This window comes from Mixophyes fleayi, chromosome 1 (genome assembly GCF_038048845.1).
Source record: "Mixophyes fleayi isolate aMixFle1 chromosome 1, aMixFle1.hap1, whole genome shotgun sequence".
Lineage (NCBI taxonomy): Eukaryota > Metazoa > Chordata > Amphibia > Anura > Limnodynastidae > Mixophyes > Mixophyes fleayi.
The window spans coordinates 8,406,253-8,419,187 of NC_134402.1; the positions used below are offsets into that span (position 1 = coordinate 8,406,253).

At 40.7% G+C, this 12,935-nt stretch overlaps 1 protein-coding gene across 1 annotated transcript in view; it reads right to left on the reverse strand.

The window, feature by feature from the left end:
- Positions 1-9,496: 9,496 nt before the first annotated feature.
- LOC142111061 (extracellular calcium-sensing receptor-like) overlaps positions 9,497-12,935 on the reverse strand; it is a 34,797-nt gene continuing 31,358 nt past the window's right edge. The window contains exons 2-3 of the mRNA XM_075193794.1: positions 12,188-12,500; positions 9,497-9,612 (exon numbers count right to left, since the gene is read on the reverse strand). Of these exons, the coding sequence (XP_075049895.1) occupies positions 9,497-9,612; positions 12,188-12,500 (429 nt within the window). The remainder of the gene's footprint in view (positions 9,613-12,187; positions 12,501-12,935) is intronic.

Consider the following 12,935-nt stretch of genomic DNA (forward strand, 5'->3'; position numbering starts at 1 on the left):
GAAAAAGAGGGAGGAGGTCCTGAAGTTCAATAGGCTGCACCTGCACAGATCTGAATATAGCTGAATGAATGAACTGGAGAATGTCTGATGCTGGGACATGGCAGTTTCCAGATGAATGGACTGCAGGTAACGAGACAGGTACTATCTGTGGGACCAGAGCGTTACAACACACAAGTCCATATCCCCATTACTCAGAAGGCCATGCCACTAGCTAACATGGAGTGACTGCCAAGATTTGGGGTGAACATCAACAAGAATTCCCCCCAATCATGTCCCCCCCCCCTTCCTGGGGCAGTCCGTGCTACTTATTACTTTTTGTAGAGATTGACTAAACAAAAGAGTATCTTGTGTCCCTGTTGGACATGATAAAAAAAAAATAATTACAACAAACTCCAGCACAAACAAATGTACAAAGGAACACCCAAGTGGTGGTAACTCTGCAAAGTTTCTAGGTTCCATATTTATTAGGCAAGGGGCCCTGTCCCTCAAATTAACAGGGTGGTGGAAGATCATTCCCTGGACATAGAGGGGAAATTAATCAATTAGAGATGTGCGCTAACCCCATGTTTTGGTTTTGTATGTGGTTTTGGTTCTAAAACGTGTTCATGTTTTGGTTTTGACAAAGGTTTTGCCAAAAAAAACACAAAATATTGTGGTTTTGGATCTAAATTTAATTAAAAATTGTGAAAAGCAGATAAAATAATGTAATTTTGAGCTGTTTCTGCTCCTTAATTACTTTCTATAGCAGTAATATTCTTTTAATTTTAATTTCCAGTCTATTTTCTAATGATCCCTTCACAACTGTCTCAATTTTTAGCAATTTTAGTCAAAGTATGCAGCGAGCTGTCTTGATGAAGGATTTTATAATTTTGCCATTGTTGCATTTGCTTTCTCCCATTCAATTACAAAAATAATTAATCAGTCTATACAGTTCTCTAATTCCATCACTAATCATAAATCGTCAGCGATCATATCTCCATTTATACATGTATTCTTTGCCAGGGCCAAAATCTGTCTCAGAATGTGGACTTTTAACTAGAGATGGTCACTGACCTGCAAAAACGCCCTTGCGTGTTTTGGTTTTTGTTTTGGTTTTGTTTGGTTTTGTTTTGCAATTTGTTAAAAAAATTACATTTATTGGTGGTAAAATAACATAATTTAGGTATTATTTTGTAGTTACATTATTAGTAACCTCAGTAACACTAATTTCCAGTCATTTTTTATTCAATTTTGACCACCTCCTATGTCACAATATGATTTTCATACACTTGAAAATAAAAATTGCTGCAGTTGTTGCCAGTGATAACAAAAAGGCCATTGTCATGCCTGGGCATAAGACCAAAAATCCACCTCTTAAGTGTGGAATTATTTTTACACAAATCCTGGCAAGAGTTGTCTATCCATTTGTAGCCTTTTTAAAGCCACATTCAGTAGAGGTAGGGACCTTAACCATCTGGGATCCTCATCCATGTTTCGTCATTTTTCAGCGAGTTCTTGGAAAACTGTTGGTAAAAAAAAATAACAACAAGCAGTCCAGCATAATCTACCTCCCTTCTCTCATCTACATCCCAGCACCTGCAATCTTCCCCCCCAACACCTTCATAATCAATATCCCCTGAACCAACAATTGGCAGTTAAACAATCCTTTGCAAGAGGAAGCAAGAATGAAACCTGTCACCCAGTCGCAAAGCGGATCACAGACGCCCTGGGTACTATGCTAGTGTTAGATCTGCATCCAATGTCCACTATTAATACAGTTGGTTTAAGACATTTAATTGAGGTGTTCTGTCCCTGTTAGCAAATGTCATCACTATACTATTTTTAATAGAAAAGCAAATTCTCTCCTGTCCCAGAAAGTTCCTAAAAATGTAAGTATTGGGCAACAAAAAAGGCATTCTACCCACTGTACACTTAACCACAGATATGTGTACAAGCGGAACTGGGCAAACTAAAGATTATATGACTGTAAAGGCCCCCTGGGTTAGTCATATGCCTTCCCCAGCATGGACAGCAGCAGCATGTACCCAGGTACGTCACATTTTTGAGAAGTAGACTACTCTGTGTATCAGCGGCTTCAGTAAGAGGCATACAGCTGACAATCTGTTCCAAAAACTAAGAGATGTCATTGAAAAATGGCTAATCCTGCTTGGACTCTCCTGAGGATATGTCATTTCTGATTACGACCCCAATATTGGTCAAGCAATACAGCGGGGTTAAATTCCATCACATTTCCTGTTTTGCACACACTATCAACTTGGTGTTACAGAACTTTTTAAAAATGACATGCAGGAGATGCTGTTTGTGTCCAGAAACATTTGTGGTCAATTTCTGGTTTCTGCAACAGCATGTAGGAGAATGCAGCAGCTGCAAGAAGACTAGCATTTGAGGGGAATATACTTTAGTCCAGCGAAGTAGTTACCTGTGAAGAAAGTGCAGACACGGTTAGCTTGAGTCCTTGAGTCAAGTGATTGCCTTAATAATACATTTTGAAATGGTGCTACAGAAAGTTATAGTGTGAAATAAAACAAAGTAAATGTGCTAACTATATTGTAATTGTAGATTAAATACTTAATTTTCTTCGCAAGGATCCAAGACTTATCAACATCTTGTTTTGACGTCTTCTCTTTCAGTTTCTCTGGCAACTGCTTGTTGTAAAAAAATTGCTTTCACAAGACACCCAGTGGTGATGCAGATGAGTCCGCACAACATTTTGATATTTGCTCTGCTGTAAAAGAATTGCCCAAAAATCGTGACAGCTCTGCCCTAAAATCAACTAGTAATTCAATTTGGAAGGCCATTATCGGCAATTACATCACACTACACAGACTTCTATGATGGTGGGATGAATCAGTATTGTTTGAGGAAGATTATCACTAAACCCTGCCACCTCTCCTATTCCGTAGTGAGCTATGGTACAATAAAATGTAACTGCAGATTTAGACCAAGACTGTCAGCCCTATTATTTCTAATTCAGCAATTACAATTAGCAATGGAGCAATGGAGCTCTTCTCTTTGGGTGTTACCTATATAACGCAGCACAATTTGCCTGCAAATTCTACAGACAAGCCTGCTGGTCTTCCTCTTCATCAATGACTCTTAGCAATTGAGCACTCGTCTTTGGGTGTATATTACACCCAAACATTATTAGTGCAAATTAGTAAAAATACAGTTTAATCCCTGATAGGCCCTCCACCATCCTTTGCATGTTAATAGTAGGATTGGTTGGAGTTATGGTCAAGGTCACACATTTTTTTGACAAATCCTTCAAACCAGCCCAGATATAAAACTGTTGTGGTCTGCCACGTGCGTCATCCCTACTTGTGTTTGGAAAGTGCAAATTGGTGCCAGAACCTCACGTGCCAAAACTGCTGCCACTGGTGCCACACTGCTGCCTCTGGTGCACGACTTACACAATCAACTGCATCATCATCAGCGACCTCGTCGGATACCCAAATCTCCCCCACATCCTCTTCTAAAGACAAAGTGTCATCATCACTTGGTGTATCACCGGCTACACTTGGGCTGTTCAGGCACACATCAGCAGAACTGCTGAAAGGGCCCCTCTTTATGGGTACACTAACAGAATGCTCACGATTAGACATCCCACTGTTGTATGGACTCTCCACAGGGATTGGTGTCATTTCTGATTCAGAGCAAACATTATCCTCTAATGCGTTACTGTTATCTTGCAGCCCGGCTTTGACGCGTAACAGTAGTTGTGCACCACTTGTAGGCTCGGTAACATTTTTGGATCTGCCACTAATAGAGAAAGGCAAAGGTCTCATTCTCTCTTTGCCACTGCGTGTGTAGAATGGCATGTTGGCAATTATTTTTTTATCGGCACTTAACTTTTCTTCAGTTACACTTCTTTTTCGCTTCAACACAGTAAAATTTTTTTGGGTGTGTGTTTTTTGGACTGATTTCGAAACACTGTGGAGTTTAACATCGCCTTGCCCAGATGAGATACTGGGAACACTACCATCAGGACTGGTGACAGAACCTGGTTGCTCATTCTGCTCATATGTGGACTGCTTTGAATCCATTCTGAGCCCAAAGCACTTGTAGTGCTAAAAATTATTTGGTAGATACTGCTGACAGATAGTAATTTTGACAGCCAGAAAAATGAATGCACAATTATGGGGGACACCCCAAAAGCACTGGGGAGTGCTAAAAATTATTTGGTAGATACTGCTGACAGATAGAAATTTTGACAGCCAGAAATATTTATGCACAATTATGGGGGACACCCCAAAAGCACTGGGGAGTGCTAAAAATTATTTGGTGGATACTGCTGACAGATAGAAATTTTGACAGCCAGAAATATTTATGCACAAATATGGAGGACACCCCAAAAGCACTGGGGAGTGCTAAAAATTATTTGGTTGATACTGCTGACAGATAGTAATTTTGACAGCCAGAAATATTTAGGCAAAATAATGGGGGACACCCAAAAAGCACTTTGAGTGCCAAATATCGAAAAAAAAAAGAAAACCCTCTATCCTCCTCTCTTCTCTAGCGATTTTTGTTAGCACAATTGGAATCAGAATATTGTATTCTCTGTCCCTGCTCTAATCAGCCTGTGACTACACCCTGCTCTCTCCCTCTGTCAAATGGCGATGGATTGCTGTGGAGGAGTGTATTTATAATCTTCAAGTATCCAGAGAACCGAGCCCCGAGATCCGACGACGTCACGATTACGTTCGGCCTCGATTTGGATTCCGAGCGGGCGGGATTGTACCAAGCCTACTCGGCACAGTACTCGGATACCCAAAGTTCGGGTGAGTTTGGTTCTCGGGGAACCAATCCCACCCATCTCTACTTTTAACTGCATTGTCAAGACATGTTTTGGGCAACAAAATCTGCATCCATGTGAGTATTATACATACTTGCTTTTCTGGGAAGGGCACCTATTGGCCCATCTGAAATGCCTGTGTTTGCATATTCCTTATACTTCCCTAACAGAACATATATTACTTATATACATTCCATATTTATATACATCGGTCTTGGGGTACCACCTCCGCAGCATGACTCAGGGTACTTATTCTTCAGCCCTCCCCAAAAATATATACGGTTCTCCCTGTTTGATTTAGAAGGGCAGCATTGCAGCACAGATCTGCTTTACTTGTAGGTTTACTCTTTGCTAAAGATGAATGCTCTGCCCATAGAGAAGTGCATAGTGCTAGTTTTTGAAGTTTTTGGTATGAGTGCAGGCCACCTTTGACTATCTACTTTTCTACATTTGTAATTTGATTCATTTATACCACTGACCATCCAATGATCTCTGCCTCTTACTGTACCTTATTTGTCTATGATGGATGCCCTGTAACATTCAAAATGTATTGTGTGTGTAGTCTTTGAAGTTTTTAGTGTGGGTGCAGGCCACCTTTGTCTATCAGCATCAACATTTATTTATATTGTGACAAGGTATTTGAATACTCCAACCTTGGCTAATGATGATATCTTTGCTCATCGAGAAGTGAATAGTACCAGTCTTTGAAGATATTGGTATGAGTGCAGGACACCTTCGTCTATCAGCACAATTTATCTATATAACGGCAGCAAATTATGCAGCGCTTTACAATTGGGTATCAACTTATCTAAATATCTACTGATGCCTCTGTCCATCTAATGACATCTGATTGTTACTGCCTCTTCACTCTCCATTATGCATGCAGTCTAATGTTCAAAATTTAGTGTGTGCATAGCGTTTCAACATTCTTATCTCTTGCACCTTATGTTAAATGTATTTTGTTGCTTAATTTATGTAATGGGCTTGCTTCAGCTTATGGCATGGCAGATGATTTTTCTGCAGCCACTGCAATGTTCTATTTGCGGTCGCTGAGCGTTGAAAATGCCCAGAAAAAACCTTTGCTTGCAAACACGCTTTTTTAATATAAATGACTCTGAATGACCCTTTCAAAATTGACATGTATAAATATATAGCGTTTTTTGTGGGGATGCAGCTGTGTTGACACTGACACGCAGATACCCAGTGTTTTTCAAAATTTATTCATATGTCACTGCCCCACACATGATTACTTTTACTAGAAAATCTTCAAATTTAAAAAAAAAAAATTTGTTTTTTGGATTCTGCTGCTAATGGTCTGACAGCAAAAGCACATTGTTTTTCTCTATATATACTACTTAGTTCAGAATGATATCTAACTCAGTCTATATACTAGAACTATTATATATGCATTAACAATAACCAGTAGCCACTACTCTATCTAATCTCACTGAGAGACTGAAAAAAAAACCAATTGATCAGGAAACTTTTCTAGCTGACTGATCTCTACAGAACTGCTTTAAAATAATCACATGATTCTATTATTTTCTATGTCCCTCTTTCACTCCGAACGCTATTTTAGAGCAGAGCACTGCAGCTAACATCCTCACAAGACGAATCCAAAACACGAGTTTTGCATCAATATTTTCCTGGAAATTACAATTTGTCTAGTTTAGAAATCCGAAATTGACATGTAAAACTGAGTCATGACTCGATATCACTCGGAACTCCAAATCTCAGACCTGTCGGATTTCTAACAATTCTAACACTCCTCTCTACGGATGACTCCAGCTTCTTTGCCTATCTTGAATTTAACTGTTGAATTTTTTTCTGTGTGACTGTTATGGTTAATGTTTAACCTATGCTTATGAAATTTGTACTGGACTTTGTGCTATTTGTATTTCTATTGCCATTATTTGAACTGGTATCTGTAATTACATGTTTTATGTTTAATTGGTATTCATTTAATTTGAACTGTTACTTTCCTGGACTTTATAAATAAATAATGATAATGATGATGATGAGGATGATGATGAACATATGCTGCTTATTAGACTAAGCACCTTGCTGGCTCAGGCAAAAAGATAACTGTAGAATTATAATACAATGGACTGTAGATCCTGGGTTGTTGCTGCATCTGGTGCAAAAAGGTGCTTCATGCAACACAACACTACACTTAGTTAGATGCTTTCAATTCTCTGACACTTAGAGGCCGGTCTTAGTAAACTGCATTGTTATGGATTATTTAATTATTTGAAGAAAACATATGGACTACTACAGCAAGATAATTCACTTTGGACCTAGGTATGTAATAAAATGGTTAACAAGACATTCCGGGAAATTTGTTTTTAAAGAAGACTGCTTTGAAAGTCCGTTTGTGTTTATTTTCCATTAGATCAGTGTGTAGAATTACAGGTTTCAGCAGGCCCCCGGCTGCCAGGACTTGCTGTGACTTGCAGTTCATCACACTAAACCAGCAATTTTATTCATTTAATTAATTATCCAGACCTCCATCACCACCAGGTAGGGAAGAGGGGTTGGGTATGGAATGTCGACAATAAACATGTTGTCATTCAGAATGTTAACACCATCATCATCATCAGTTATTTATATAGCACCAACATATTCTGTAGCGCTTTACAATTGGGATTTTGTTGACAGTCAGAATGTCGACACAATTAAAAGGTCGACATTCAGAATGTCAATATGCTAATTAGGTCGATAAGGTTAAAATGTTGACATTGTGAATGTAGACAGGTTGTGAATGTAGATTCAGAATGTCAAGATGTTCATTAGGTCGACAAGGTGAATGTAGACAGGTTGTAAACTCAACAGTCACAATGTTGACAGAAAGCATTAAATTTAAACCAGCAGTGCCGCAGCCAGGAATACCACCAGAAAATCAGTGAAAAAAACAGAAGTAAATGTTCTTAAAAAAACACATACCCTCCCTGGAACTAGCAGTAGCCAAGAAACACAGAGGGTGGGCCCCTCTGCCATAGTGCCAAAACCAGGATGGTCAGCACGTGGTTGGATTCCCTAAGGAGATCAAGGTCCACATACAAAATGTTCACCCCTCCCTAAGTTTAACCAGCCCTGTCCTGGAAAGCACTTGGACTGTCTCCACACCCCTGGGGTGGGGGGTTGGGATAATAATAATAGAATAATAAAAAATTGTCCCTGGTGCACTACAGCTCTCAGCATACCCAGGCGGCTATTAAATGGTTTGGACATGCCGGCATTTGTAGTGCTACGTTCACTAGTATACAGGGCTGCCAAGAGGAATTCAGGGCCCCGGTACAAATACTTCACGGGGTCCCCTTATAGGTGCGCATGTTGAAAAATTTTGACCAAAGTTATAGCTTGGTGTGGTCATACAATTGGGGGCGTGGCTATGCATCATTGGGGCATAGTTGGTGGGGGAAAAGCGCTAGGCCCTGAATTCACTGGAGCGTGACATATGTCCAAGCACTCCTGACTTTCAAGACATCTAGCACCACAGTGCAGTACAGAATGAATGCAGTGTGTACACAGAGAGTTCACAGTCTTGGTCTGTACCTTACATTGGGCAGAACGCTCACCAAAAATTGACATTGTCCCACTAGAATCACAACATTTCACACACTCTCCTGCTCTCTCCTACCTGTTCTTCTCACTTTCAACCCATGTGGCCGCAGGTTTCTTTAGTTGCGGCTTGTCTGGGTCCTGGAATGTTTGGGGACCCTATTTGGAAAAAAATGGCTACATTTAGAAAATTACAACCAGCCCCGCCGTTAAATCAATAGCACCCATGATTAATTATTAGGCCTTCCTCCAGCCCCAACATTAAAATAATAGTATTCCCTTTACCTAGCAAACAAAATAGCAACCATTAATTACCCACCATCTACCTCACACACACTACATTGCCAAAAGCTCCCTGTGCCATCACACACACATTACTGTGCCCCTTCATCATCACTACGCTATGCCCCCTTATGATCGCACTGCGCCCTGCATGCTGCCTTTGCCCCTCTCTTCATCCCCCTGTGCCATGCTGCCTTTGCCCCCCCTTTCTTCAACCCCCTGTGCCATTCTGTCTTTGCCCCCCGTTTCTTCAACCCCCTGTACCATGCTGTCTTTGCCCCCTGCTTTCATCATCCCCCTGTGCCATACTGCCTTTGTCCCTCTTTTCTTTATCCCCCTGTGCTATGCTGCCTTTGCCCCCCCTTTCTTTAACCCCCTGTGCCTCTCTGCGTTTATCCTCTTTCACTTACCTCTGTATTGCTTTCTTTCATCTTTATTTTCTTTTCCTCTCTCTTCCGTCTTTTGTCTTCTTCTGTGCTTGGCTCTTCACTGAATGTCGGAGAACAGAGAGGGGAAGAGGGACGCTGTCTCCGCGATCATGTAAGTATTTGTATACACACATGATGCCCAAACCAATAATGGCAGCCTGGGCATGCTGAGACCTGTAGTGCAACAGGGAAAAAAAATATTTTTTTATCATTTTATTATTGTTACCCCTCACGCGCTGCCCCAAGGATGTGGAAACAGCTACTCAGGTATAATTTTGTTAAGGGCTGTAATGAAGCCCAAGTGTGAATCCTATGCACAGGTAAGTGCACAGGGTGAAGAAAGGTTACTGGCCAAATTCAGCTGCACAAGAAGGTAGATGACCATTGGTGAGATTCAAAACTATGGTCTAGTACACAGATAGAGGAGGAAGGGTCAAGATTCAAAGCCAAGGTCTGGTAGACAGATAGCGGACAAGTGGTAGTCAGAGATATAGCCAAGTTCTTGTACACAAGTAGCAGATAAGAGATAGTTTGAGATATAGCCATAATCTGGAATGAATAAGCGGTTATATGTGGGATAGCCAGGTCTGGTACATAAGTACCAAATAACAGTGGTATGACGTGTAGCCCAGGTCTGGTAGATAAGTAATGGACAGCGGTAGTCAGACACATAGTCACGGTCTAGTAAATGGGAAGTCTGGAATGCTAGCTACTAGTCTATTGAGACTCAATAACCTGACAACCATAACCCTCTGATGCCAGATACTTATAGCCACAGGAGTCGCTACCCAATCAGGGACATATTTTCTCTGCCACTCATCGCTCTAATTGGTGCAATCAATATCAACTACTGCTCAAACTACTCCTGTTGCTTCTATATCTCAGCCTGGGGCCAATGCAGAAACGGTATGTAACTTATATTTGTTAGACAGTGTTTTGCACAAATCAGGTTTCATCACATAAGCAGCTCTACGCTGCCAGACAGAGCCGGATTTACACCTCATGGGGCCCTAGCCAAGATATCGGTTTGGGCCCCCCTCTTCACACACACAGTGGCCCCTCACACACACGCAGGGCTGCCATCAGAAATTGTGGGGCCCAGTACAAACGAAAAAGTCTGTACCCCCAGATCATATCAAGCCCCACATAGTACCCCCAGATCATATCAAGCCCCACATAGTAACCCCAGATCATATTAAGCCCCACATAGTACCCCAGATCATATCATGCCCCACATAGTAACCCCAGATCATATTAAGCCCCACATAGTACCCCCAGATCATATCATGCCCCACATAGTACCCCCAGATCATATCATGCCCCACATAGTAACCCCAGATCATATCAAGCCCCACATAGTAACCCCAGATCATATTAAGCCACACATAGTACCCCCAGATCATATTAAGCCACACATAGTAACCCCAGATCATATTAAGCCCCACATAGTAACCCCAGATCATATTAAGCCCCACATAGTACCCCCAGATCATATCATGCCCCACATAGTAACCCCAGATAATATCATGCCCCACATAGTACCCCCAGATCATATCATGCCCCACATAGTAACCCCAGATCATATCATGCCCCACATAGTAACCCCAGATCATATTAAGCCCCACATAGTAACCCCAGATCATATCATGCCCCACATAGTACCGCCAGATCATATCATGCCCCACATAGTAACCCCAGATCATATTAAGCCCCACATAGTAACCCCAGATCATATCATGCCCCACATAGTAACCCCAGATCATATCATGCCCCACATAGTAACCCCAGATCATATCATGCCCCACATAGTAACCCCAGATCATATCATGCCGCACATAGTAACCCCAGTTGATATCACACCACACATAGTACCCTCAATACATATTACTTTTGTTACATTTACATATATGCAAAGTGTAGGAACCCCCTGTGTGCTCACCTTCCACTCAGCGCGCCAGCAAAGACAGGAACATCAGCTGTCAGCACAGGCAGTCCCAAGCCGGACATCACAGAAGAATACAGCGCTCTATCACAACCCCGCCCCCAGTGACAAGAAACAGTTCTCAAAATAAAAGACCCCACTTGCGGCACCCCCCCCCCCCTTGCACGAGTCGCGGGGGGGTGCCGCGAGTCGGGGGAGGGGCCACACATTATTTTTTTATTTTTTTTATATTTTCACTTGTCCCCCGCCAGCTGGGCCCCCGGGAGCCGCTAGGCCCTAGGCAGGTGCCTAGGATGCCTAGCAGTAAATCCGGCCCTGCTGCCAGACACGAAATGGAGCCACCAATGTCATAGTTTGTGACAACTAATTACCGACATTGCACAATATTTACTTTAATATCAAGGAATGGAACTTAAATCACAGAGATGATGACAACGCTTTCAAGATCTCAAATAATTAAAGTACAAACCTCACAGATTTTACGATATATCAAATAGACAAGGCCAATATAGAAAGCTTAGTAACGTTACACCTAACTCAGATTGGTTTCCAAAGCCATTGTTAAATTATTGTAATAATAGTAATAATAATAATAATAATAATAATATCATGAGATCTGCTGCATTATTCTAAATGGTGCAGAATATGCAGAATATGACTTTTTATTCAGTATCATTTGTATATTTTCACTCACTTTGTGTGCAAATACAAATGTATTTAAACCATGCTTTACTCCATACATATTTAAAGCCATATTCACATCATGCAAAGCATGTGCCATACTGATAACTGCAATATACACCTGGTAGGTGGCTGGATCTCCAGAAACATTAAAAAGTTCCCTAAAAGTCCACATCCCAGTGCAGTTAGAAAGATTTATCTTATACAAAGTTGAAAAGAGATGGTTCTTATGATAATTTCCTGACAAGCATTGAAATAACTGAATCCAGATATCTTCCAGTAACTTATCACTTGGATGACTGAATGGATGAAAGCTGTATAAACGTTCCTGTAATGCAGGGATGTGACGTGATGGAGGGGAAAATACCAAACTGTTCTCAAATATTTCAAAACACAAAATTTCTTTTGAAAGTGACCATGAAGCTGGAAGGATAGTTGTCTTGTTAAGGAGAATATATGTTGCCCTGCGAAAAAATTTAATTAACTTTGAATTAATTGAACCACAAATAACAATAACTTCAGTAGATGACTTTCTCATCTCTAGAGGAATGTCATAATGGTTTTCAAGCTGTTGAGAAACTTTCACTTTAAATTCAGTACAAATTCCATAATTATTAAATTGTTTAATCAGATGTAGCAGCTCCTGGTCTCCAGCATCATCATCTGATGTGATGATTCCGACCCAGTTCCAGCCAAAACGTCTCAATAACTGTGCAATGGCCACATGTTGCGCCTGGTAGTTTTGAACGGTGCGAAAAAAGTTTGGGTAAAGAATCTTATCACTTAGCAGTGGGTCTCTCGCTCCATAGCTGATCTACAAAGTCAATAATGTTACATTTACAAAAGTAACATAATGAATTCCTTTAAAATTTTGATTTACATTAAGAAAAGGGTGGAAGCTATAAGGAGAACACACTTTTATATAACTACACCATTAGAAGAATCAGCATGACATAGATTAGATTACAGATAAATGTGATGATGTTATCTTTGAATTCAACATTTGGAATAGTAATTAACTACACATGATGTAACCAGTCAACAATGCATCATAACAATGAATGTAAACAGCAGCTAACTATTGTGGGTCATTCAACATTCCTGATTATATTTGCATAGCAAAGACATGCTTGTAAATGGACATTTGCTGTTATGGTGTGAGTGCTGTAGACTTACCTATTCCACCAATATAATTTTAATCCACGAGGATTCCACCAATTAATTTTCATTGATAAATTCCTTAGTTCTA